The sequence below is a fragment of the Brassica rapa genome, chromosome A06, assembly GCF_000309985.2.
Source record: "Brassica rapa cultivar Chiifu-401-42 chromosome A06, CAAS_Brap_v3.01, whole genome shotgun sequence".
NCBI lineage: Eukaryota > Viridiplantae > Streptophyta > Magnoliopsida > Brassicales > Brassicaceae > Brassica > Brassica rapa.
In genome coordinates this window covers 18,560,012-18,584,892 of record NC_024800.2, presented here as the reverse complement: position 1 = coordinate 18,584,892, position 24,881 = coordinate 18,560,012, and the positions used below count along the sequence as shown (strand labels likewise).

Genomic DNA, 24,881 nt, shown 5'->3' with positions numbered 1-24,881 from the left:
TCGTATTCTGTTCTAGAGGCTGAAGCTAAGGCATTGTTAATGGCAATTTATAATGTCCGGTTTATGGAGTTTGAATCAGTTATATTTGAAATTGACAGTCTTAACTTTGGTGAACAATCTTTAGGGGCATAGCACCGACTACTCAATCTGGCATATAGTTGCACATCATTTAGCTTCAAAGGGCCATGCGTATAACTCTTGTTACTTTTCATGTATTAATCCGCCATACTGTATAACTTGTAGCTTGCAACGAGACTATGTCATGTCATATCTGGTTAATTGGTAAATTTGTAATTTTGTCGAAAAAGATTCAAAATACAAGATATTCTTTCCAAAAACCGAATTATCTGATATTTTTGACTATATAATCCAAAATTACATGAAAATCTAGAACCGAATCAGAATAGAATTGGCCTTCAGTTTTTTTTTAATTACTACTCGAACCTAACCGAAAATAAAAATAACCAAACCGTAACCAAACTGAATTTTGTAAACAACCGAACGATTCCTAAATCTGCAGAATCGAAAAACCAAAACCCGAACGCCAAAGCCAAATTCTACGTAGAGGATTAGATCCATTTTAGTGTTAGAATATTACTATTAAAAAAATTATTTAACTGTTTATACTGTAGTTAAAAAGATTAAAAGAGAAACAGAAGGACAATTTTCCTACAACGAATATTTTTTTAGCTTATTATACAGGAAAATAGAATTCTTGTGATCAATTTTTATTTATTTGACTTTAGTTTTAAAACCTTAACTAGATCTTGCGCGGGTTTTTGTTTTCATTTATTTTATATAAATATTTTGTTTTCAATTCTAAATTGGTATCTATATATATATAAAAAATGTTCGCTTCACTCCTGTGCGTCCACGTCACTAAGTCAATTCTTCTTAGTATGACACATGTTCAACTCTGGTTTTTTCATCTTTTTAATTTGTTTTTTTTTGGGCTTCATGAGTGGGCTTCCGTTTTTATTAAATGAGTTATTGAAAATTATTTTCTGAGCCACCATCCAACCTTTTCTCCAACCAAAAAAACTGAGACAGATCACATCTGTAATCCAAGCATTTTTTTAATCCAAACAAACTTTTTTTTCCGTCAAAAACTCCTAAAGATTACATCTAAGCCTGCGAATTAGGTAAATCTGGAAAAAATCGATTAAGTTAAACTGTTTTCTGTTTTTTTTTCAGACTGAAAAATATCTATATAATTGAACCAAACAGATAAAATACTGTCACTTTATGTTGATGAACTGTAAATCAAATCCTAATTTATCAAGTAAAACAGAAAAGAAGAAAGTGAACGACGAAACATAATTAGATGAAAAGGGAGATTAGGTGGTGAAGAAGAAGATGGGGTCAGGTGGTAAAGAAGAAGGTGAGGTGGTTAAAAGAAAGATGGATGAGATGAAAAGGGAGATTAGGTGATGAAGAAGATACGGTGAGGAGGTGAAGACGAAGGTGAGGTGATGAAAAAAGAATACGGGTGGATGAAATAGTGAAAGAAAGAAGAAAATTAGGTTTAGTCGGCTGAGAGAAAAACAATAAAATAACCTTTTTTTTTTCTTTTTTAGTTCAGTTAACCTTTCGTTTAATTTTTATGTACCCAGTCAAGTTAAAGTCCACTAATAACCCAATAACTAAAGTTCATTAATACAAAATATGGATAATAGACAAAACAAACTCAATCATGCATTCACATATCAATTTAACTGTAAAAAAAATCTTACTAAACGCCTAAAAACATGACCATCAATTTAAAAATAATACATAAGTGACATTATTCTCAAATCAGAACCCTAGAATACATCATAATTTATTTATCATTTATATTTCTGATACTATTTATGTGATATAATATGAATTTTTGTAGTGTATCATACATATTTCTCGCAAATGAAAACTTAAAACACTAACTATAAAATCATACAAAAATAATAAAATGATCACAAGTAAAGTATATCCCGCCCGTAGGGCGGACCGACCCTAGTATATTAATATATATGTGTCTATCAATTTTTAAAACATAATAAATTTACGGTATATTTTTTCATGAATAGATTATTTCAAACTTTCACATGTATTTGTATCTTCATCTATATACCTCGTTCAGAAAGGCGGCGGCCGACCTGTATAATTGGCCGTATAATCGTGAAACGGAAGGCCACCATGGCGAGTTAGATCAATTCAGATGCATTCTACGCCAGCCCGAGTTTTGGCTGTGTAAAGCATGGTTTAAGGTTATGCGGCCGCGTAAAATAGAAATTGGGAAACTCAAATATTGTGGGAAAAGTAAATTTTAAAGTTTAAATCATGTATTAGGATTAAAATCTGTTATATGTGTGCATGAATCAATAAAAACAAGTCTGAATCGTGAAAAAAAAAAGTTGGAGACCATAAATCTGGGTTTTCGGTAAACTTAGGTTGAAGAAGAAGATAGGGATAACTTTGTAATTTCTCAGTTATTAATGAAAAGGTAAAAAAATCAACAAAACTGCTGTTTTCCACTGTCGAACCCGAGCAACTTGAGTTAGAATTACAGACGCAAGCCACAAGACCATACAGCACTAACACTACTTTCATACTTATACTATTTTATATATTACAAATTTAATAAATGCCCTAAAACTAATCTCCGATTAATTTTCGATTAATCTCTAATTTTTTCATTAATCGCTAGGCCCAACCCGAGCGCACGCGTAGCGCCTAGCGAGTTTCCGAACAAGATCTATACATATATATATTTGGACTATTATTTCATTATTAAAATCGTAACTGTATATAGAAAGATTAATAAAATATTGTTTTATTGTCATATTCAAAAATATTGTAATATTTCACAAATTTAGAAAGTTTTTAAGAAGTTAAACTTTTCGCTTTATAGATTTATATTATCGAGTAAATAATTAAATATTTAGTTTTTGTTTAATTTTTAAAATAAACTATATAGTTTAAAATTTGTTTTCATTGGTTTAAGGTAGTAAAGATTAATCATTGTTAGATAATATGATTTTTGTTATTTAAAAAAATTCTGTATAATTTTAAAAGTTAACATCGACAAATATTTAAATATTTAACATATGGAGGTATAGTATTACAACATTAAATTATATCTATTTAATTTATACTATCTATAAATCCAATGGATCATCTATTGTTTAAATTCAATTATTGATAGTCCAATAAAAAATTTTGGTAGGTCCAAAATTTAAATGATAAAATTAGAGATTAGATGTAACATGACTTTCAAGGAATATGTTCATTAAGTCTATTTTTTAAAAAATCACACATGAATCAAGGTTATGACTTCTGTTTTAATATATAAGATTTCCAAAATCAAATTCTAACTAAAAATTACGGCAACAATAATTAATAAACCTAGCTTTTAGTATTCTTTGTCTTTTCCTATTTTATTACACATATGTGTGTTTGAAAATAATTAATTCCATATATACATTTCGTAACTACATACATTATATGGTAATTATTTTACTAATTCCAAATAGGAGAAATTTTTTGTTTACCATTTTCAAGTTACCACTTTTCATCTTTACCATCATTAAAGAGTCATTTTCAAAAGTACCTTCTTCATTAAGAAGCAAAAGACTTTTATATTCTTGTTATCCATCTATATAATAAATTGTTATTTAAAATAAAAAAATAAAAATAAAAATAAAATAATAAATAATAAAAAAGACTTTTTTTATGTTTTCGAATTATAATTTTTCGTAATCGAACTTTTTTATAAACTTTTTTTTCTGAAATTTTTTTTCGAAATTTTTTTTTATTTTTTTCAAATTTCTTTTTGAAAATCGAAAATTATGCTTGAAATTATTTTTTTTTTAATTATATTTTTAAGTATTTATTTATATATTTATTAGAATCCTAAATTTTACATTCCAAAAACATACCCCACCCTGCAACTCTAAACCCTAAGTCTATATTAGTGGACCCTAAGGGTATAAGTGTCTTTTATCCTTCATTAAAAGTAAAAATAAAAATGGTTAGTGTAAACATGAAAAGTGGTACTATGAATGTGCTATTTGTGGCAATTTTCCTTCCAAATATACATGATAAATAGTAAGTATACATCAATTTTATTATATATAATCATAAAATTTTGATTCATAAAAACAGTTTATACAACAATTTTATTATATATTATCATAAAATGTTGATCTATAAAAAATAAAAATACATTTGTGTGACTTTACAGGTCATATTCTAAATAAATGGATGATATAATTAAGATTTTACATGATAAATTAAAACTACTCAATATAAACTATAAAATTATTGTGTTTAGAAATGTCATATTAAAAAAAAAAATTAAACGGGCAAATTTTAAAATATATATTATCACTTATACAAATAAATATTTATTTATAAAAAAAACTAACATCCGCGTGGGTGCGTGCATCAAGCTCTAGTAACATTTTAAAATAACAATTTTATTTATTACTATGAGTAATTATATTTTATGATTTTAACCGTCTATTATATCACATGTATCATATAAAAAACCTAATAGTTATAAATAACTAGACTTATATATATGAAAACATTATTCTAATAATTTATTAATATATTATTTTATATTTTATTTATATATTATATAAATTGATCATGATACGTGATTTTTTACTTTATTATTTATTACTAATAAATATTGAAAAATATTTAATATATTACTACGAAGTCTGATAGAAAATCTATTTTGGTTAAGATTCGATTAAAGAAATTTATAATCCAAATTAGGGAAAGAAATTAGATGCTTAAATTTATTATTTAAATTAGGAAGACTTCTATTTTTAATAATATACTAAATATTATATATTTTTAAAAAATTTAGTTGTATTACATAATTGTTATATTTTAGATTACATGGAGAGATTTTATTTGTTTGCATTTTCCCGTATATTGTATCACCGATATTAGGTAATCATATAAAAAATTTAACATTTATATAATTAGATTTATGTGTAAGATACTGACTTCCATAAGATAGTGTGAATTTAATTTCACTATATATTCTGTGTATAGAATAAATTGGTTAGCACAAATGTAGTCAATATATATATTGTGTAAAAAGAATGTAGGCAATATTTGATATAGAGATTTGTGGAACTAATTGATCGATGTAAAAAGGAGGTGTATATTTTTTTAATAAATTATGTACATTAAATTTTGAAAACTAAAATAGATTGATCCGCAAGTCAAGGGAAAACAATGATTTTGAAAATACATTATGTGATTTAGTAATAGGTAATACTAGGTTAAGATCCGCGCCTTGCGCGGAATAAACATTATATATATAAAAATAATTTTATATGTTATATGTTATTACATATTCTGAAATAATAAATATATATTGAATAATAATTCATTAACTATTACATATATAATTAAACCATGGATCACAAAAATTTGAATGTGAGATTTTTAACGGTTTTAGTAATTTATAATCATTTTTTAAAATTCAAAATATAACATATACAAAAAAAATATAAATTTTTATTATATGGTTATTGTGGTTGTTTAATTTATTTTAATAGTTTAAAATTAAACAAATATGATAGAAAATACACAAATTTTTATCAAATATTTATTATTCAAAATCATTAATTGTCATATATATACTTTAGCCGCATTAGGCAATTCCGTAATTTTTATTTAAGGAAATTATAAAGAAAATTAGCAATGAATTTATGGTTAGTTTAATAAAAAGCTTATTATATAATTAGATGGACCACCATATTTCTCTAATGATTCTAAAAATCATTCTAGTGATGACACGTGGCTACAAAAAAAAGTTATAATGCTTCTCAAATAATATATAGGGGATTATAAGTTTTTTGTGTATTTTAATTTCTCAATAATGTTATAATAAAGATTCCTCACTAAGTAATTAGATTTGTATAGTTGGTTTGAATTTAATAACAAAAAAATATTTACGTATAAATAAAATTTAAAATCAACTACACTTGTTGCATCCCAACAAATCAACCATGCATATTTGATAGAATACATAACCTACTTGAGTTTGGGGATTGATTAGGCTAAAGTAATCGCTGGTTCAATAATTTTAGAGAATTTGTACTCCCTACACACCACTTTTCCCCTATTTGCACTCCATACTCTATATTTATTCAATGTAGGTTGTCTTGGGCTTTAAATGGGACAGAAAAGTGGGCTGCTTTAGAATTATTTTGCTCTTCCTTTAAGCATTAAGAGAGAAAAAGAAGCAAGTCAGAAACCCTAGTAGGTCTTTTTTTCGTGTTAACTTTTTCCTTCGTGATTCACAAAAGATGAAAAGAGAGCATAGACAAGCATGAAGAAGAGAGGAAAGGAAAACCAGAAGTCTTTACGAAAAGGTCATCAAGGTGGAGAAAAGTTACCACAGTCAATCAATGTCCCTTATGATCTAGCGGTCGAGATACTCTCGAGACTACCGGTGAAAACACTTGCGAGGTTACGATGTGTATCGAAGCTATGGTCATCTAGTATCATTACCGAGGCGATCAAAACTAGGGCTTTGACTCAGCCACGCCAGCTCGTCGTTTGCTACCACCGGTCGATCCAATCTTCATATATCTCCTCGTATACTTATCCTCTCAATGCTAACACAACATTCGTAGCCGCAGACAGAGGTGGTCTTGCCATGTCTCCTCCTTGTCGTACACTATATCAACGCAGAAGCACCTTCGACTATGCATATGTCCGAGGATTAATCTTTTATTACTCAGACTCTAAGCAGTTTGCGATATACAACCCTACCACGAGTCAAAACGTTTTGTTGCCGCGCACAGTGGGATACCATAAAGAAAACAAATCATTTGATGGATTCTCTAGGTATGATCCAGTTGCGAACGTAGCCGAGAGCAAGTACTATCATGGATTCTTTGGATATGATCCAGTTAAGGATCAATACAAAGTCTTGCGTTTTATTAAAGGGGCAACAATATGCGATTATTCTTGTATGGTTATAACATTTAGAGGTCCAAATAAACAAGAATGGAGAAAGATTGAAATTCAAGAAGATATCGCTCCGCCGAGAGGTAATGGTGTGTGCATCAATGGAATTATCTATTACCTAGGAGGCACATTAACAAGTAGTGTGTTAGTATTAGGGAGGTTCGACGTTAGGTTTGAGAGATTTGATCATATCCAGATGCCCATAGATGTGGAGATGAATCAGTTGGAGGAGTTGAGTTTAGTAAACTACCAAGGGAAACTAGGATGCACGTTTTACAGCAAAGATAGAGCAGAGGTGTGGGTTATGAAAGATCATGGCAGCGAGAAACATGAATGGTCTAAGGTTACTATTGACATGTCTCTTCCTGATATGTTAAAGACTCTTGTAGCTGGTGTCACTCTTGATGGTGAAATTGTGATAATGCCCAAGACATTGGATTCTGCTCAAACGTTGTTATACGCATACTTTTACAACCCCAAGGAAAACAAGACTAGAAGAGTTGAGTTTGAAACCAACTTGAAGGGGGAACTAGAAGTTTGTATCTTTAGTGAGCCGGATCACATGGAAAATGCTACGTCTTTGCTCGGGAGCCAATTTAACAGGAAGAAGACGAAGAAGAAGAAGAGGAAGAAGACGAAGAAATCAGCGACCACCACTGTTTTCTCTTATAACAAAATATTTTTGTGTCCCAAAAAGCTATTAGTTAATAGTATTTTTATGTGCCGCTCTCGTTCTAGCGACAACATTCCGAACATGGCTTATATCTTTGGTGGACTCGTTCCACTACTAGTTTTTTTCTCTCTTTTTTTTATAGCAGCTTTTTTCTTTCTCTAAAGCTCAATATAAAATTATCTTTGTTGGTTGGATTCTTTGGTTATCATCCCGTTTGAATATCAATAAAAAGTGTGTGCATGACTAGAGGGTCACAAAACTTTGAAGGTTCTTTTCAAGTTTAGGATATAGCACTCTTATACAGCAACGATAGTTGTTGATTCTGGAAGATGAATAAACAAGAGTAGTTTAAATATTACACTTGTCATGCCCACTCTAACTGTTAAATACACGTATCATTGGTGTCAGTTTAACTCTTAATGGTGAGATTGTGATGATGCACAAGAGATAAGATTCTGCTGATCAAAGTTTGTAAGGATACTATTATGATCCAAAGGGAAACAAGACTAATAAAAGAGTTGAATATGAAAGCACGGAGAAGTGATAGATCCAATGATATCACGTGGGTCGGTTATATCTTGCACCGATGCCAGACCGATCGGTTTGATTATATTAATTGTCGATTTTCCACCGATGTATTTTTTATATTTATATAAAAAAAACAAAAAAAAGATTTTGAAAGCAAGTTGACAAAATCTAAAAGATATGCAAAATCTCTCGATTTTATATGTTCCCCTCTTTATTTTCTGTCAACTTTTGAATATATATACATCTCATCAACGTCCATTGTTTCAAACATCATATTCTTCCATATCATCCAACTTTGAGTATAACATTTAATTTTGCTCTTCTCTCTATTCTCTTAAAGATCCAATATATCACATGGCTGAGGTTATGCTACCGATGAAAATGGAGATGGCTAACGATCCTTCCAAGTTTACATCACCTGATCTTCTTCATGTTCTCGCCGTCGACGACAGTCACGTTGATCGGAAATTCATAGAACGCTTGCTCAAAGTCTCTTCCTGTAAAGGTAATTAATCATTTTTTGAAAAACAATATCTCGTTATTATTTTCAATCTTGAATTCTTATGGACATGTTGTTTGTGTTTTGGTTCAGTTACTGTTGTTGATAGTGCGACAAGAGCTCTGCAATACCTTGGACTAGACGTAAACGAGAAACCCATCGGTTGTAAGGTAAAGAATCAGTTTCCAAATCCACCCGATATACTTTTTTGTTCTATTTCTTGAGAACGTTTTGATATGAAATTAAGCTCTCACAGCAAATTGTTAACGGTGATTTGTTATGTTTTTTGGTCGATTTTTCAGGATTTGAAAGTTAATTTGATCATGACGGATTACTCTATGCCCGGAATGACTGGATATGAACTCTTGAAGAAGATCAAAGTAAGCAAACCCTCTTTAAGGAATTACTATACAATCTGATGATTTTGTTGAATTCAGTTAGTTAAATCTAAATATTTATGCTAATCTAATCTGTATTTTTTTCACAGGAATCGTCAGCTTTCAGAGATGTGCCTGTGGTGGTTATGTCATCTGAGAACATTTTGCCTCGTATTGATAGGTATATTTTCATGCTGTTCCTTGCATGTAGATCATCTAGTCAAAAAGTTATAGTAAAGTTGAGATGTCTTGAATGATGTTTATGGTACATTTAATTTTAACCCCAATATATTAGATAGATCATCATGTTATTTGATTAGTTTTTAAACCAGCCATCAGTGGTGGTGATTGCATAATTATTCAAATGTGAGATTTGGTGATTTGTCATGGGTCCCAAGATGATTTTTATGTTTCTAAATCTTTTACTTTCGAGATTTGATTCTGTTTCTGGTGATTGTGATATTATACAATAAAAATAGTTGGAAATTGTTTGCCTAATCTTTGGTAGGTATTGTGAAATCACATGCTTTTCTCTGGACCAAATTAAATAAAAAGAATAATATTTTTTCTCTATAGAAATTATAAAATGGCCAACTCAATATATGATTTGGCCATGTTATAGTGTTTGCTACATACACAACAAAACAGACCTGCACAGAAATTTATTGATCCAGAAAATTAATAAACTTTATTGAAATTGTACTAAATTCTATTTTTGTTTATATATGCAGATGTCTTGAAGAAGGGGCTGAAGATTTCTTACTGAAGCCGGTAAAACTCTCGGATGTAAGAAGAATAAGAGATTCTCTGATTAAAGTTGAAGATTTATCTTTCACAAAGAGTATTAACAAGAGAGAGCTAGAAACAGAGAATGTCTACTCCTTGGACTCATCTGTTCCCTTGCAGCTCAAACGCACAAAGATCTGAGCTTTCCCAAGCAGACTACCATGACATGATCTTTAAAAAGCTTAATCACCTATACAATTTTCCACCCCCTGGTGTCTTTTTTTTTGCTGAGTAAAAAACTCAGTGTTGACAGAGAAACAGGGCTTATTCATAGACTATGTTAGCAATGTAAATGGTAGAGATAAACCACAAAACTATTATATTATTATTCATTAGAGATGTCATGTTTTTTTCTTACAAGAGATTGTAAGCTGGTTATATGAAAGTTGGCTAATCATAAAATAATCAGAAATTTCCAAATAATAATGTTAAAGACGATGAATTACGCTCAAGGAACAAATAATGAGAACTGATCTCAGATGATTGTATAAAGCAAAGCCCTGGTAATGAGTAACTTGGGTATTATAACTCTATAACAACATAATAACTCTTAGACCTTTAATGGTATTATCATCACATGAATCGTTGCAGACCAAACAAGCACTATTGAAACTCTATATTTGAATTTTCTGTACCACCTTTTTATGTATTCACACACCACACTACATCACCATCACCACAGTGTTCCATGACAAAGAAAACAAAGATCAAAGTTCTCGAGTGCCAAATGACAACACTATACCCACATTACCTAAAGCAAGAATGCGGGGATGAAACACAGAGAAACAACACGGCTTTACCAAAACCACACCTCTCATTTTTTTTTCAAAACCTGCAAAACATGCTAGAAGAACGAGCCAACCGAATAGTGAAACCACCACCTTGAACACTAGTCTCAGCCTTGATGGCATTCTGTACTTCATACGGTTTCCTGCACCCTGGACAACGCCCATCTCCATCGCAAATAGTCTTGTGGCAGAAGAGACAGAGCCTGAACCCGCAAGGACATGGAAGGAAACTCGAATCAGTCAAGTCCAAGTCTTCATAGCAGATGGGACATGAAGACGGAATCGAGACAGTGCTATAACGCTTGTCCAGCTCCGGGAAACTAAGCTGCTTCCCCAGATTAGGTAGCCCCTGAGGGCGAAGGTTATCGTCAGGCCTCCAAGCTCGATTGCTCTTTTGCTTCCTTGATGGCATTCTCAAACAATCCTGCTCTGCATCTCTGTTGATCGAATCATCCGCATTAGAAGCTGATTGTCCAACACTCTCTTTCTCCTTAACAGACTCATGGAGGAGATTCTCTTCCTCGGCAGCTAATGCATCAGCAAGAGCTTCCCAATCATCCACACACTCTTCACCATTATCCTCTTCAGTTATGTTACCAGAGCAAAAGTCACTGCTGGTACTACTACTCCCACTGAAGTTAGTGCTTATATCAGTGCCTCCCATGGAGCTGTTTGAAGGTGACTCCATAAAGCTCTCATGACGAACATCAACATTCCCACCGTTACTATCCTCTTCTCTACGCTCCACTGGCTTATCTCTCTGATCAGGCTTGGCACTCTTCTCCTCCTTACAGACCTTATTGGTCACCGCAACTAATAGTGAAAACCAAAACCAAAACCAAAACCCATAATCAAATATATTAACCAAACGGCAAAAGGCAACAACTTTAGTCTTTAGGAGAGAGACACAAGTGAAAAGATGAAGGCTTTACAATGATACCTTGAGAAAGCCATTGCTCGCGGCGGAGACCGAGCTTGTTCTGCTTCAGCTTAGCCGCAGACTTATTGTTCTGCCAACGCAATGCAATCACAAAACCAAAAAAAGCCAATCAATTTCATATAAAAGAGATGAGGTTTAAGGAGATTTGAACAGAAAGAGCTTTACCCTCTTCTTCTTTGCGAAATCCCTCGCGCTTGGAGCTGATGTAGCAGAAGCGTTGGTGATCGAATCTGAAATCATGCTTTCGGAGCTGATAGAGAAAACAGAGTGAAGTAATTGAAATTTTGAAATTGGGATGAAGATTCACAAAAACCCTAATTAGATTGGTCGCTTGAGGCTCGAGAGAGGAGAAGAAAGTTCAGATTTTTATCTGTTAATTAATTAATTAAATCAACGAAAGAAATGACAAGAGAAAAATAAAAAACAGAGATTATATAAAAAGGATAACGGAAACTCCTCTTCTCCGTTCAGACATTTCCTCGACACGATAATGACTATATTACCCTTAGTTTTGACATTAGTAGGTGTGATCTCCTTTGTAAGTCGGTGAATCCGCACGTGTGAGTGAGATAAACTATGTGGTGTAAGAAGAGCCATGGGAAAGTAAATATCTTATTACCTTTCTCAAAAGATCTTTGATGATGTTTTTGTGCGCGGTGTCTATACACAACTGCAAACTTGTGGATGATGTTTTCCTCTTCGGTGTTGGCCTATACACAATTTACTCTCTCTCCTATGATTATTTATTTTTTCATACAAAGATTTTATGTTCAGTCAGCAGTTTTTTCACCAAAGCAAATATACAATGTGTTAGTTTTTATCGCTCTATTTATAATCATTCTCGAATTTTCGATTTTTGGCAATATCATTGATGATTCATGTAATATAACTAGTCAAACTCCAAACAATTAAAATTCGTGACATTGTTGAGTTGAATAATTCTTATACGTTGGATATTTAATTTTAGTAAATTAATTAAATGTTTTTAGTCAATATATCCTGGTTTGTCAGCACGTATATGATATATATATATATATATATTTTTTTTCTTTTTTGACAGCAAACATTCACAGACTCGTGTTGACTCTGTAAAACAAAGTGGTAACTCTGTATATGTACGACGAAAAACGGTTGTTTTCTATCACTGTGTTGCTAAGCTATCCGCCTTGAGGTTCGCCGTTCGAAAAACATGAATGATTTCTGAGTTGAGGAAACTTCTTCTAAGAAGCTTAATATTTTCCAGGTAGCCTTCAAATGCTAGCTATTCTTCAGGTTCCGAAACCATCTTCACCAATTGATAACAATCCATAGCAAACGTGACATGACACGTATATGATATATAATATGTAAAAAATGTTATAAACTTGGTAAATGGTTTAATTTTTTTAATCTATTGTAAGACAATTAAGCCAAAATCATCATTTTAGTGTTTTATGGAAATTTACTGTCATCTAGTTGCATCAAGAGAGACGTTAGGGTATGATTAACCCCGGTCTTTTAGCCGGGGTTCTTAATTCATGATTTGATATTTTTTTTGTTTTTTTGTTTACACTTTTCGACTAAGAGACGGTTCTTATATCTCTTACTTAAGAGACGGTTCTTAGTTTTTCTTAGTTAAAATCTAAAAAAAGATAAAAACTGTCTCTTAACCGAAGCAAATAACCCCAATTAAGATACTGAGCTTAATCATGGTCTTAGTATTTATGTCTACACATCTATATTATTAAAACTGAAGTACATTTGAGAGTTGTTTGGGTATATGAATAGTGGGATTAATAAAAACTGTTTTGTTTGGATGCATAGATATAGTTAATACTTTAGATTTTAATTTAAAAATTCGACATGCTTTTTAAAAACGTGAACAAAACAAAATAAAGCATATATTTAATACTTTAGATTTTAACTTAAAATAGGATTAATAAAAACGGCTAGATTTTAATAGAACGTAAGTTCCAAGTTAAAAATAAGGCATATATTTCAAAAAAAAATATACACAAAATCTAAACATAACAAAAACATAATTCCAACACATTAACTCCACATATATCGATCTTACAAACTAACATATCTGCTGTCAAAAAAAAAAAAAAAACTAACTAACATATCTAAACGAGAATCCTAATTACTTGATTCCCTCATTTCACACCTTCTTTATCCAATTTTCAAATAATAAATTATCAAAACCATTTTAAGTATAACAACCGAATATTCTCTTTTTGTGCTAACAAATTTAGTTACTTAGGCAACTAATATATATCTTCCTTGATTGACTCCACAAAAATCGTGCTATTACATTTTTAAAAAAAATCTTTAGATTACGTATAACCCACTATATATATAAACCTTCCCCTCATATTCTTCATACTCACCGTAGCAAAGAAAAAAAAAACTAAAATGTCTAACAAGTAAAGTAGTTTGGTTTTGTCGAACAAGCAGAGTTTGGTTTTTCTTAACCAAGTCAAACCCTTCAAAGACACTTGGCGAGTACATGTGAAGTGTCTTCACTCATGTAAGATAAACAACAACTCTGGTAAATCTCTCGAATGCGTTCTCGTGGATGAACAAGTAAGTTTGATTTTATATATATATATATATATATATATTGTCTCTTATATGTAATACTCTATCGATTTTGTTGTTTATATTAGCAAAAAATATTAATATCAGCTTTTATATTGTGTTTAGGGTGAGAAACTTCATGCTTCTGCCAAAAGAAATCAGATGTATCGTCTACAGCGCAACCTTCCTATTGGTGAATAGCGGTTTATTGAGAACTTTACAGTTACGAGTGCTGGAGGTTAATATCGAATAACTACCTCTCCAAATTACATTTATTATTTTATCTTTGTTTTTCTATTATTATTATTTATTTATGTGAAAAAAATTATTTTCAAAACCTTATTCTTACATATTTTAAAAGTATTTATCATATATTAAGAACAAACAGTTTCTGATGTAATATATATTGCCTTTTCAACATTTTTTTCATTAATTATAAATAAGGTTCCCCTATAATTGTATTAATATAGATTATAATAATATAGATTTTAAATACTGTATAACAATTTGACAGATCTTACACATCCAGTTACGAAATATATAATACACATGATTTTTTAACCATATTGAATTGATATATTTGGCTTCGTGTAATTTTCCATAAACAAATGAATATACATAAAATAGAATATGTATTTTTCATAAAGCTGTAAATTTGTTAAAATCTAAATAAAATATTGTTTGTTCTCAACATTTCAAGATTAAGATCTGCAAATGTTTATATATATATCATAAAAATATAGACCCGCCCAGTCGGGCGGGTTAAGATCTAGTGTCAATTACGACTGAAGTCCTCAGTCCGAATATGTCCAATCCTAAAAATTACCGGACTTGAACTTAGTTTTATAAGTCCAAAAAAATTGAGTCTGTCGAGCTAAGTCTATTTGGGCTTTAGATTTTTCGGATCGAAGTCAATTTGGGCTAGGCCCGGCCCGAAAACCCAAAATTTTATACTTTAGTTTAAATATTATTATTTTTGCAATCAAAACTATTATTAGTATTGGCATATAATTTAAATATTTTTATCCAAACTCTAATAAAGTAAATATAAAAGCTGTTAATACACTTTATTGTTTGATCATTATAAATGTCACATTTTTAATTTTGCAAATGTACTTTTTAACGTTAATTTATTATGGTATTACAATTATGAGAAAAATTACACTTTCTTCTTTTATCTACAACATATTTTTTTATTTCAAAATACAAAGTATGAAACGTTTGACCATGTTTATCATAAATTTTGTTCTTTTGTATATTTAGTTTTAATTTATATTTGATTATTTAAATCTTATTAAATTTGATTTGTTTATAATATGTTTTAAAGCATACCAAAAAGTAAAATATTTTTATTCGTATAACATTTTTGATAAAGAAGAAAAATTTAGACTCGGTTTATATTTTAAAACAAAAAATGAAACTTTATTTTTTGGTGAAAATTCACATATATTAAAACAATAAAAACGACAATGACAATTTCTTTTTCGAAATACCCAAAAAAAACCTGAAAAGCCCAATAGGGACCGAGCCGAACTTTGATTCTAGGTCCAAATATTTCCAGATCGGATCGGATTCAAATATTTTTATGGAGTTCATGGATTTGGGCTGGACCGGACCAGTTCGAATTGACACCTGTATTTAGGTCTGAGTGAGATGATAAAAGTATAAAGTAATAAAACCAAGGTATGAGTAGATGCCACATTTAACTTTTTAGAACTGCGAAAAAATTTATCATGACCATCTAAATTATAGAAATGAAAAAAAAAATATTAGATCTCCTTTGATTAATATATACTAGTTTATTAGTAATTTAAAAGAAATGCACAAGAGCTTCATCTGCCACAATCAAAAGGGTTTTCTTTTCTTCCTTTAATTACAATTTGATTGGGAAAAACAACAATAGAAAGATAAATCAAATGATCAAAAACTCAAATGAAAAAAGAGTAAAATATGAATTAACGTTTTAGCTTGTAGATTCTGATATGCTTTGAAGAGAAGGCTGCCAAGCTCTAACTTTGTTGGTAGCTCCTGTCTTTATCACTCTCTGTTTTTCATTCATCCTTCTCTGTTAATTAAACATTAATCTAATTAATATGCTTTCACGAATCAATTTCAAAGTTCTTAAAATTCGCATTCTTGTTCTATTTAGCATATACAATTACTGTTTGTTAGAATTAGAGAAGTAAAAGTGATACAGATCAATTATGGTTGTATGTATATGTACCTGAGAGTCTTTGTCAAATGCAGATTCAGATCTTAGGGTTAGTGGGTTAATCTCCTCCTCTTCTGCAACAGAAAATTCTCCATGGATCTTCTTCATCTTTTCAGATTTCTTGGCTCTTAATCCTTTCATTACCTCTATAATTAAATAAAAAGGCAATCAAAATGATTTACATAAATAAAACTTCATCTATTAGGCAAGCGTGAAGCTCAAGAAACAAATTGGAGAAACCCCTAAAACCTAGTTAGAGTTTGTCTTCTTGAATTCAAAACCCATCCACGTTATGTGCTATTTTGCATGAGATTGAGTGAGTGATAATACCTTCGGAAGAGATGAGTCTATACACATGGCCGAGCAAGAGATTATCCGAAGGACGGAGCAGTTTGATTCGGGTGACGCGGAGAGAGCCACCGTTAGGTACGGAGGACGAGATGAGGAGAGCGACGTGGTGGCCGGGATGAGACTTGATCACCTCGCTCGCGCTCACTGTACAGTAAAATCTCTCCGACTTGCCGTCCGGTCGTTCCAACACCGCCGTTGCCGTCTCCACTGCCTGACAGTTCCCCATTTCACGGCGGAGAAAAGTAGGAGATAGAGGAGTGAGAGAGCAAGCGTAGGTGGGAGGTCTATATTTGGGTAGAATCTGACTTTATATATACCAGGACCATTTTATTTTAGATCAAATTTAACATTTCTTTATATATACCTTTCATAATTTATTCTCTTGTACCTAATTTTAGTATTTATATTCGATCAGAGGTTTACCATAAGTCTAAAATGAAAAACTACAAGGGAGATAAACGCGTCGGTTTAATACCACCAGGCGCTAGCTATATAATTGAATACACAAATTTAATAGTGAAGTAATAAGAGTTAAACTAAATAAGAGATGGAATAATCATGGTCATTGCTCAAATTTTATTTTATTTTTCAATGTTTTGGATTGTCCGTACAAAGCCAAGTGCTTGCTTGGCTGGAATCTTTCATGGAAAGTAGATTCTCTATGAATGTTAATTAAATCTTCAAGCCTTTGATACTTTGAATCTACTAACCATTTTGATTCTTGTATATGCTAATGCTAATGCTAACATTTTGATTAAGTTCACCCTAATTAATCAAATATTTATCGGTATATATAATAGAAAAAGCAGCTTAATCCAGATATGCCGAGTAAATTGTGTGTCATGTACTAGATTTAAAAGAAATAATTAAATCCCAAATTTGGATAATCAATAGTTCTATAGTTCTTTAATTACCTGTATGCAATTCTTACAATTTGAATGCGAAGATGTAATATCCTCAGAATAATAATGAAATACGTATATGAGAAAGCAACTTTATAAAATCTTGGTATTTTTTAAGCAATGATGAGTGTTTTAGTGAAAATTATATAAGGAAATGACAACCAAAAATGAAGTAATAATACGCCCTCGTGCAATCAACCTTATTCACATGCCTACTGTACACTTTATCTCGATCTCCTGAAAGCCAGTGTCGTATTAAGCGTTAATAATTGTGTACACTTAATTAATTACGTAATGAGTTCGATCAGCCTTATAAAACAAAGCGATATTAACTTTTGCTTGACCATTAAATAAGATAACAAGCGAAAGTTGCCCTAATGTCTCTTTCGAGTGTATTTTATTGCAGAGAGACCAAAAACCTCACGCAAGAGTGAAAGGCCATTCTCTCGTATATGACCATTTTCTTTAAAACGTTCATTATGACCAATTGAGTAAAGAAAAAGTTGTTAAAGAAAAAAACCAATTAAATAACTATGGATCTTATCAGTATACATATAATTAAACCTCTAACTGTAAGTGTCCAGTATAAGTATTTTCTTACTAATATACGTATACAAATATTCAATATTAATTGTTGCGCTCACAATCAAAATGTTTTTTTTAACATGGGATGGTAGCATATATTCCATCATCGTATAATTTCAAATTTTATTACATATGATATGATGATCAACTATCTGCAACATATGTAATAATGATGAATAAATTTGACGGACAATAATTCTACGATGAAGCTTTTCCCGAAACATTTAGATTGACAGACGATTATGTATGTACGATATTATCGATGGACAAGCTCTTTTCGCAGCAGATGATCACAACAGGCTTTGCCTACGGTACTTTAGAACTCCTGAAAAATTACATCCTATAATCTGTAAAAAATTATATAGTCTGGAATTCGAATCTCAGATATGGATGTAAAAAAACTTGGGTGTAAAAAAATCTGGATGTAGAAATTTTTAAATATTAACCAGTAAGCTAGGATGATTTCAATATCAAAATGTTTAAGTCATAGACTCATAGTTTAGTGGTTTTTTTTTTAGAAGTGATCTAAAAACAATATATACCTTAATTCTTTTTTAAACAATATATACGTTAATTCAATTTTTGGTTAAATTCAACCAATCAAATTTATATATCAACATAAACTTTTAAATTTAGTAAGAAAGAGAGGCAAAATCAAACTAAATACTTATTAAGAATCTAATCAAAATAACAAAGCTGTGTACCCTCGGATTTACAAAGACAAACGCATTAGGGAGAGATAGTAAGCAACAATACAACTGAAGATTCTTGAGATGATCATTCTTGTAAACAAGACTATAAAATGTGAAAGATATTTAAAAAGGTTTCCGAAGTTGTGAACGGAACAGAACAAAAGAACCAAGACACAGAGGTCGTCAAGAAACTCAAGCAACAATGGCGAAACTCCTGAGTTTTCCACCATTTTCTTTTGGTAAACTCTTTGCTTCTTCTCTCTCTTCTCTTCTAGACAGAAGGGAAATACTTGTTGAGGTTGAAAGGAAGAGAGTAGAACTCTTCACTTCTTGTGTCACCTTTGAAAGATCTGAACTTGTCCCACCAATGCTTCCCTCTGTCTTTCCTTATCGATGAATCTTTCTTGTGCAGTGTGTTGTCCAAGAAGAAGGCGACCATGCCAGCAACAAAAGGTTCTGATGAGAACGGGACATTCACCATATCGTCGAACTGCCACCGTAAGAGAATAAGAGTTTCATTTAGCTCAGGCCATGCATGCTCTAGTCACTCTACCAAAGTTCTGTTTATATGGAAAGAGAGAAAAGACAAGAAAAAGAGCGAGTTGGTTACTACATACCCAACGACCGCCTGTGTGGACTGGACCATAGCCTTTGATTGCAGTGTACTCATTGAAGTATTGAGGGATTGACAAGCCCAGAAAGACAGAGAAGCCTAAGATGAACTTAGTCCTGAAGCTGTTTAAGTTGCAGAACTGAAGAAAACTCAATCCTCCAGCTCCAACGTAGGCAAAGAAGAGACAGTACAAAGCAGCAATAATGGGTCCAGGGATTGACGCAAACACAGCTCCGAATTTTCCTGCATTAACATATGATACATCTTCAATACAGATACATTTTCAAACAAAAGCTTTTTCTTCAGCCAGTTGAACTTAGATTTGACCTTTAAACTTACCGAGAATAGAGAAGAAGATCATGAAGCCTGCAGCTATCTGGACAACCCTTCGACTACCAACTCTTGTCAAGGCTAATAGTCCTGCATTTTCACTTCACAAAAGAAAGAGAAAAGAAATTTCATACCCATATATACATCTGGAGAAAATAATCAACTCAGAACATGAATCATCTCAGAGATGCTTACATAGAGACAGAGGAACCAGCACCAGTGCCAAACAACCCCGATATCAGAATGGCGACGCCCTGATCCACAAAACAAGCCATAATCAGCCTCAAAATCAATATTTACTCCACAACATTGCAAGCTTAGGTTTGGTTAAGTTACCTGCCAGCCAACACCACGGCTGAGAATAGAAGGTGGTAACATCGTTGCACTTGCATATCTTGAGACAGCGATAAAACCACCGGTTGACTATAATGGTCAGCCATACACATGAGAATCAAGAAGACAGAATGAATAAACAGAATAACAGAACATAATCAATTTATTTAGAAAGATTAAAATGTGAAGCATATAGTGACATACCTCAACTAGAGCAACAAAGGAAGCCATCATCATTGCAAAAGCTTCTCCAGCATCAAACGAAGGAGCACCCCACTGGAAAGGCCATGGAACTCTTATCCTGCATAAAGTAAAAAACTTAAACTAATTTAACAACAAGTCCAATGAAGATTACTATTTAATCATATTTTATCTTCTGATTATTCATGCTCTTTTCTTCTGCTTAAACAGCAAACGTTATTCTAGGAGCTGCAGCCACATATATACAGCTGAGTTGTAAATAATTACCATGGAGCAGCACCAACGAGGCCAGCACGATCAGTCCGGCAACTTGTTTGTGTAGTAGGTGCAGCACCATTGTATGCCCCACCAACTGTAAGAAGGTGAGCATAGATCCATACAATCACCACCGCGAATATTACAGCAAACCGGTCAAACACATTTTTCCCTGATTTGATCACATGAGGCAGATACTGCAACATGAAACATCAGAATATGAAATCAGGTAACCAACCATACACAAATCTAAACCTTATTTTGGAAGCTAGATACATTTATAGTGTTTAGTTACAAAATTACCTGTGAAACAAATACGAGGATAAGAAGCTCAGGCAGCCCAATCTCTATGCATTTAGCAACCTGAAATTAAAAGGGAAATTAACAAGTGGAAGCAACAAAAAAAAAAAAAAAGAGTTTTTGGTCTCTGCTTGTAAGTGTCCATAAAGTAGACTTACCCCAGGGAAACCAAACTCGTATAGCCCAAATCCAACGAGACCCACCAATGGAACAGCTGAAATAGGACTCAAGAACCTAATAATGAAATACAAAAGGAAAAGTTACATGGGATTGTTTCTGGAATATCTAATATTGGGCAAGGGAAAGACGAATGTTTGAGACTACCAGACTAACCTAACAACATTACGCCAGAGACCACTGAAACCAAGAATCATCTGTAGGGTTGAAGCAACAATCAAGGCGCCTTGGGTTGCTCGCATAATCCTCTCAAAGCGCTGCAAAAAAAACAATTGAAACGTGATTGATAATTAATAGGGACCAACAAAGAGTCACATAAGAAGCAATCAAAAAGAGAAGTCATCATCATACATCTATAGGGTTGGAGGTATCACTGAATCTGCCAGAGAGGATGATGGAAATAGTGGTTGGCACAAAAGTGTAAGAAGCTCCAATGACAGCAGGCAGCCTGGTGCCGAAAAGAGTTTGGAGCAATGTGTTGATGCCGGCAACAAAGAGAATAGTCTGGACCACCTTTGCCTTCTCTTCCTGAAATCAGAGCAAAGATCATTTCAGTCAAATGACAAACATATCTTCCTATGTATTAGCATAAGTTTAAAGCCTTACATAGCCACCACCCATCTGGGGAACAAGAGCAGTAGGAATGAGAACTGTAGTGCCGAGCATGACAAGGTAATGTTGAAAGCCAAGGAGAATAGCTTCAGCTGAAACACAAGCATAGGAAGAGATATGTAAGTCCAAAACAACTCACCAAATCACATCCAGAGAGAGAGAGAGCATGAGACAAAAAAAAAAACCACAAATCTGGGCATAGATATTCAACAAATCAGGCAAAAAAACACACACACAAATCAAGAGAATAACAGTCTCCTGCTTAAAAAGCAAAATTAGGAAACTAAATCTGACGAAAAGCAAAGAGCTAGAAAACACACGTATTAGGTGGAGAAGAACAAAACCGAATAAAGCAAAAACAAATCTAGAAGAGAGAAGGAACTGACGCCAAGGAGGGGGACTGGTGATGCAGTAAGAGATGTTTGGAAGCTGATCTTTGGGAGGATGAGGTTGAGGTTCGTCTGCTTTCGGTGCTGGAGCTCCACCTCCCGCCATAGCTCTTTCTTTATTTCTCTGTGAATAACAAAACAGTATGAAGAAACTTAAAAAAGGCCCCCAGATCAGATCGGGGAATCTAGTAGTGCAATGTGTAAGCTAAAGCACAAATCAGTGAAATAACGTTAGACAAATCGGGGAGAGAGCGAGCGTTGTGAACTCACATCAGTGGCAGCTTCTGTGAGAAGAAGACGACGAAGAACAGAGAGGAAAACAGCTAGCGAGCGAAAGAGAGAGAGAGTGTGTGAGTGATAGGTTTAGGTACGAAAGGTAAAGCCACACATACAGAGACACAGAGAGAAAGGGGGAGGGGGGAAAGCAGCTTTGTTTTATCTTTTTTTTTCTGCGAAATTCGAGGTGAAGATAAAAATACTACATTTGGAGTTATGCAATATGGACAAATAATTGTTGTTTAGCAATTACTACTACTAATCATCTTCGTAACGCACTGAATGAACAGTTTACAAATCAGATAAATACTGTTCTTCCAAATTAATTCTAGTAGATAGATCGCTTTACTAATAGTAAGTTAATAACCACTACATTCCTCATAAAATTGATTGGATTAATACATAAATAAAGAGCTGGAGAGAGAGAGAGAGAGATGAAAGGGATGTGAACTTAAAGGAAGCGACGAGACGAATCTTTCCTTTTATTATTTCTTCATTAAAGGGTGTCTTTTTCTCACTAATTATAAAAGTTTTTACCCCATTTCTACATGTTTGAATTTTTTTTTGTCAAATTGAAGCTAAATAGTTTTCATAGTTCTCTTATTGAATTTTGCCAAACCATCATTCTTGCATCACTTTCTATATACAGTTTTCTAAATTGACGGGCTGTAATAAGAGAAAAAGACAAAAGTATACTATTGGGAACTTTTCCTCTCCATAATAGTTGATTACTGGTGATGGATTATGTACGATGTTGGACTTTTAAAACTCCGGTGCTATCATTCTTTTTGTTCATGCTGAAAAATGTATGCAGTAACAAAATAGTTTTACTTCAAATTGCTTGCCCAAAAATGTATGTACCATCAGAGTTATATTTGTTTTGATCACTAACTAGATTTTTCTAGTTGGTTTTTAATATGCCCAGATAATTTTTGATTAAATTTATAGAAAGTAAGTGGATGCAGTAGATATCAGTTATAAATAAATGTGAAAGAACTCAACAACTTCTCTCTAGAAAATCTTGTTTGGAGCTTTAGTTTCTCTTTTGTAGTTTCTTCGATCAAAAAAAAAACTTCAAGTCTTTAATCTTTTATGTGTTTTTTCGATTAAACCGTTTTATTCTTTTCATCTTCCATCTATTCCCACTTTAATCTCATTATGTCTTCTGAAATGGATAGAGTGATGCTCTCTCCCTCTCTCATAGATGATGATGATAGTCCTTTCAATCTTCCAAATCTTTCTAAGTATTACGCATCTGAAAAGAATGCATGCAGTATTATCAGTCGTCTTCTCAACCTAGAACTTCAGAGAATCTCTAAACTGATCTATGATCTACCAAAAAATGGCAAAAATCTAATCGACTTCGTGGATTTGCTTTAACAAAAGAAAGATTCCAGTTTGTATTTAATCATGAGCATTATCTGCAAGAAATTCAAGATAAAGGCATGCAAACCTTTGACGACTGGGGTTTAACTATTGAGCGATGGATCGAGAAGCCTCCTCCGGGTTACCTCGAATATGTGTCAATCTGGGTCAGGATCAGCAACATTCCGGTCAATCACAATACCAAGAGAGTTATCTCTGATCTCGGTGATCTCGTTGCCATGTAGAAGGAGTGGCTTTCGATCCAGAAAAACCACAAAGTCGGGACTATGTCAGGGTCAAGATCCGCTTTAATGTCTCCAAACCATTGAAGAAATCAAGAGTTTTGAATTTTCCGGGTGGTGGTCAGACCACAATTTATTACTACTATGAAAAAGTGCTGAAACGTTGTTACCATTGTCAAAGATTAACGCATGCAAAAAAACGATGTCCTTTTCTGGAACATGCACAAAGCTCAAATATTCGCTCTTCTAGTTTCATGTCTACAGAACCCCCTCAGGTTCTATCTGAGAATGAACCTCTGTTTGGTGTCCTAAAAGAAGATCAAAGGAATCAATCATATTTCTTGTCGGCCTATAATTGCTCCTAAGATTCTAGAAGACATGCGTGGCTATCTTCTTTCCTCAAGTAATGAAGATTGACAAGTTCGTGAACAAAGGGTAATCTCCTGTGTTAAAGAAGTAGAACAGAATCCCATCACCATAAGTCATTTCTTCAACTCATTCCACCTCCTATCTTTATTAAAGATTTGAATAAAGGAAAAGGTCTAGTCTTTGGTTATGATAAAGGTGATCTGGCACAACAGTCTCACTTCTCCGGTTCTCAACCTAAGCTCATGGCGTTAGCAATATCAGCAAGACAGTCTATGATCAACCCAACTACAAACGTGTTTTGTCGACTGGCTTTGCAAGTTCCTGGAAGCTCTCTAGTTCAACAATCAAGCTCTCCTTTAATGTTCTCATCTAACGCAACAACGACTCAAACAAAAAGTAAAAGGACGCCATGAAACTACATGAAGACTACTAAACCACGGAAGAACACTCAAGAAGTATCAGAATCTCTTGGAATACAAGCTTGTCCTGAAGGGAGTGTGCAGAAAAACAGAAAGGTTGAAGGAGATTTGGTGGGTGCATCCAAAACTG

The 24,881-nt window shown here is 32.7% G+C and overlaps 5 protein-coding genes and 1 long non-coding RNA gene across 7 annotated transcripts; 3 read left to right on the top strand and 3 right to left on the bottom strand.

Annotated features, from left to right (window-relative positions):
- The first annotated feature begins 5,640 nt into the window (after positions 1 to 5,640).
- Positions 5,641 to 8,322, top strand: LOC103874864 (putative F-box protein At5g50220). Its single transcript, XM_033272515.1, has 2 exons — positions 5,641 to 6,088; positions 6,149 to 8,322. The coding sequence occupies exon 2, from the start codon at positions 6,335 to 6,337 to the stop codon at positions 7,811 to 7,813; it is 1,479 nt and encodes a 492-aa protein (XP_033128406.1). The 5' UTR covers positions 5,641 to 6,088; positions 6,149 to 6,334; the 3' UTR covers positions 7,814 to 8,322.
- On the top strand, positions 8,305 to 10,178 carry LOC103874727 (two-component response regulator ARR6). Its single transcript, XM_009153164.3, has 5 exons — positions 8,305 to 8,684; positions 8,772 to 8,848; positions 8,981 to 9,058; positions 9,166 to 9,236; positions 9,787 to 10,178. Exons 1-5 carry the CDS (start codon positions 8,534 to 8,536, stop codon positions 9,980 to 9,982), a joined length of 573 nt encoding a protein of 190 aa, XP_009151412.1. The 5' UTR covers positions 8,305 to 8,533; the 3' UTR covers positions 9,983 to 10,178.
- Positions 10,179 to 10,345: 167 nt separating this feature from the next.
- On the bottom strand, positions 10,346 to 12,055 carry LOC103874728. 2 transcript variants are annotated; one of them, XM_009153167.3, is made up of 4 exons: positions 11,735 to 12,055; positions 11,570 to 11,639; positions 10,674 to 11,442; positions 10,346 to 10,503 (listed from the first exon to the last, which is right to left on the bottom strand). In XM_009153167.3, exons 1-4 carry the CDS (start codon positions 11,807 to 11,809, stop codon positions 10,392 to 10,394), a joined length of 1,026 nt encoding a protein of 341 aa, XP_009151415.1. In that variant the 5' UTR covers positions 11,810 to 12,055; the 3' UTR covers positions 10,346 to 10,391. The 2 variants fall into 2 exon arrangements, with proteins under 2 accessions (XP_009151415.1, XP_009151414.1); XM_009153166.3 differs by having other exon boundaries at positions 10,443 to 11,442.
- Positions 12,056 to 12,800: 745 nt separating this feature from the next.
- LOC117125851 lies at positions 12,801 to 16,084 on the top strand. Its single transcript, XR_004448308.1, has 2 exons — positions 12,801 to 14,134; positions 14,255 to 16,084. It is a non-coding gene; the product is annotated as an uncharacterized LOC117125851 (long non-coding RNA).
- On the bottom strand, positions 15,893 to 17,045 carry LOC103874726. The gene is made up of 3 exons (XM_009153163.3): positions 16,671 to 17,045; positions 16,353 to 16,486; positions 15,893 to 16,193 (listed from the first exon to the last, which is right to left on the bottom strand). Exons 1-3 carry the CDS (start codon positions 16,915 to 16,917, stop codon positions 16,092 to 16,094), a joined length of 483 nt encoding a protein of 160 aa, XP_009151411.1. The 5' UTR covers positions 16,918 to 17,045; the 3' UTR covers positions 15,893 to 16,091.
- A 1,779-nt stretch (positions 17,046 to 18,824) lies between these two features.
- On the bottom strand, positions 18,825 to 22,594 carry LOC103874725 (nucleobase-ascorbate transporter 6). Its single transcript, XM_009153162.3, has 14 exons — positions 22,351 to 22,594; positions 22,078 to 22,204; positions 21,686 to 21,783; positions 21,431 to 21,607; positions 21,236 to 21,336; positions 21,061 to 21,136; positions 20,906 to 20,965; positions 20,615 to 20,799; positions 20,351 to 20,447; positions 20,150 to 20,236; positions 20,009 to 20,067; positions 19,823 to 19,914; positions 19,488 to 19,726; positions 18,825 to 19,360 (listed from the first exon to the last, which is right to left on the bottom strand). Exons 2-14 carry the CDS (start codon positions 22,184 to 22,186, stop codon positions 19,142 to 19,144), a joined length of 1,599 nt encoding a protein of 532 aa, XP_009151410.1. The 5' UTR covers positions 22,187 to 22,204; positions 22,351 to 22,594; the 3' UTR covers positions 18,825 to 19,141.
- Between the last annotated feature and the right edge of the window lie 2,287 nt (positions 22,595 to 24,881).

Coding starts and splice junctions, on each gene's coding strand:
- LOC103874864 (XM_033272515.1), top strand. CDS start 6,335: ATGAAGAAGAGAGGAAAGGAAAACCAGAAGTCTTTACGAAAAGGTCAT.
- LOC103874727 (XM_009153164.3), top strand. CDS start 8,534: ATGGCTGAGGTTATGCTACCGATGAAAATGGAGATGGCTAACGATCCT. Junction 8,849..8,980: donor AGAAACCCATCGGTTGTAAG/GTAAAGAATCAG, acceptor TCGATTTTTCAG/GATTTGAAAGTTAATTTGAT. Junction 9,059..9,165: donor AACTCTTGAAGAAGATCAAA/GTAAGCAAACCC, acceptor TTTTTTTCACAG/GAATCGTCAGCTTTCAGAGA.
- LOC103874728 (XM_009153167.3), bottom strand. CDS start 11,809: ATGATTTCAGATTCGATCACCAACGCTTCTGCTACATCAGCTCCAAGC. Junction 11,640..11,734: donor ATTTCGCAAAGAAGAAGAGG/GTAAAGCTCTTT, acceptor TTGCGTTGGCAG/AACAATAAGTCTGCGGCTAA. Junction 10,504..10,673: donor TCTTCTAGCATGTTTTGCAG/GTTTTGAAAAAA, acceptor ATGGTGATGTAG/TGTGGTGTGTGAATACATAA.
- LOC103874726 (XM_009153163.3), bottom strand. CDS start 16,917: ATGGGGAACTGTCAGGCAGTGGAGACGGCAACGGCGGTGTTGGAACGA. Junction 16,487..16,670: donor TAGACTCATCTCTTCCGAAG/GTATTATCACTC, acceptor ATTTAATTATAG/AGGTAATGAAAGGATTAAGA. Junction 16,194..16,352: donor CATTTGACAAAGACTCTCAG/GTACATATACAT, acceptor TTTAATTAACAG/AGAAGGATGAATGAAAAACA.
- LOC103874725 (XM_009153162.3), bottom strand. CDS start 22,186: ATGGCGGGAGGTGGAGCTCCAGCACCGAAAGCAGACGAACCTCAACCT. Junction 21,137..21,235: donor CTCTGGCGTAATGTTGTTAG/GTTAGTCTGGTA, acceptor TTTCATTATTAG/GTTCTTGAGTCCTATTTCAG. Junction 19,727..19,822: donor GATCTTCTTCTCTATTCTCG/GTAAGTTTAAAG, acceptor ATGTTAATGCAG/GAAAATTCGGAGCTGTGTTT.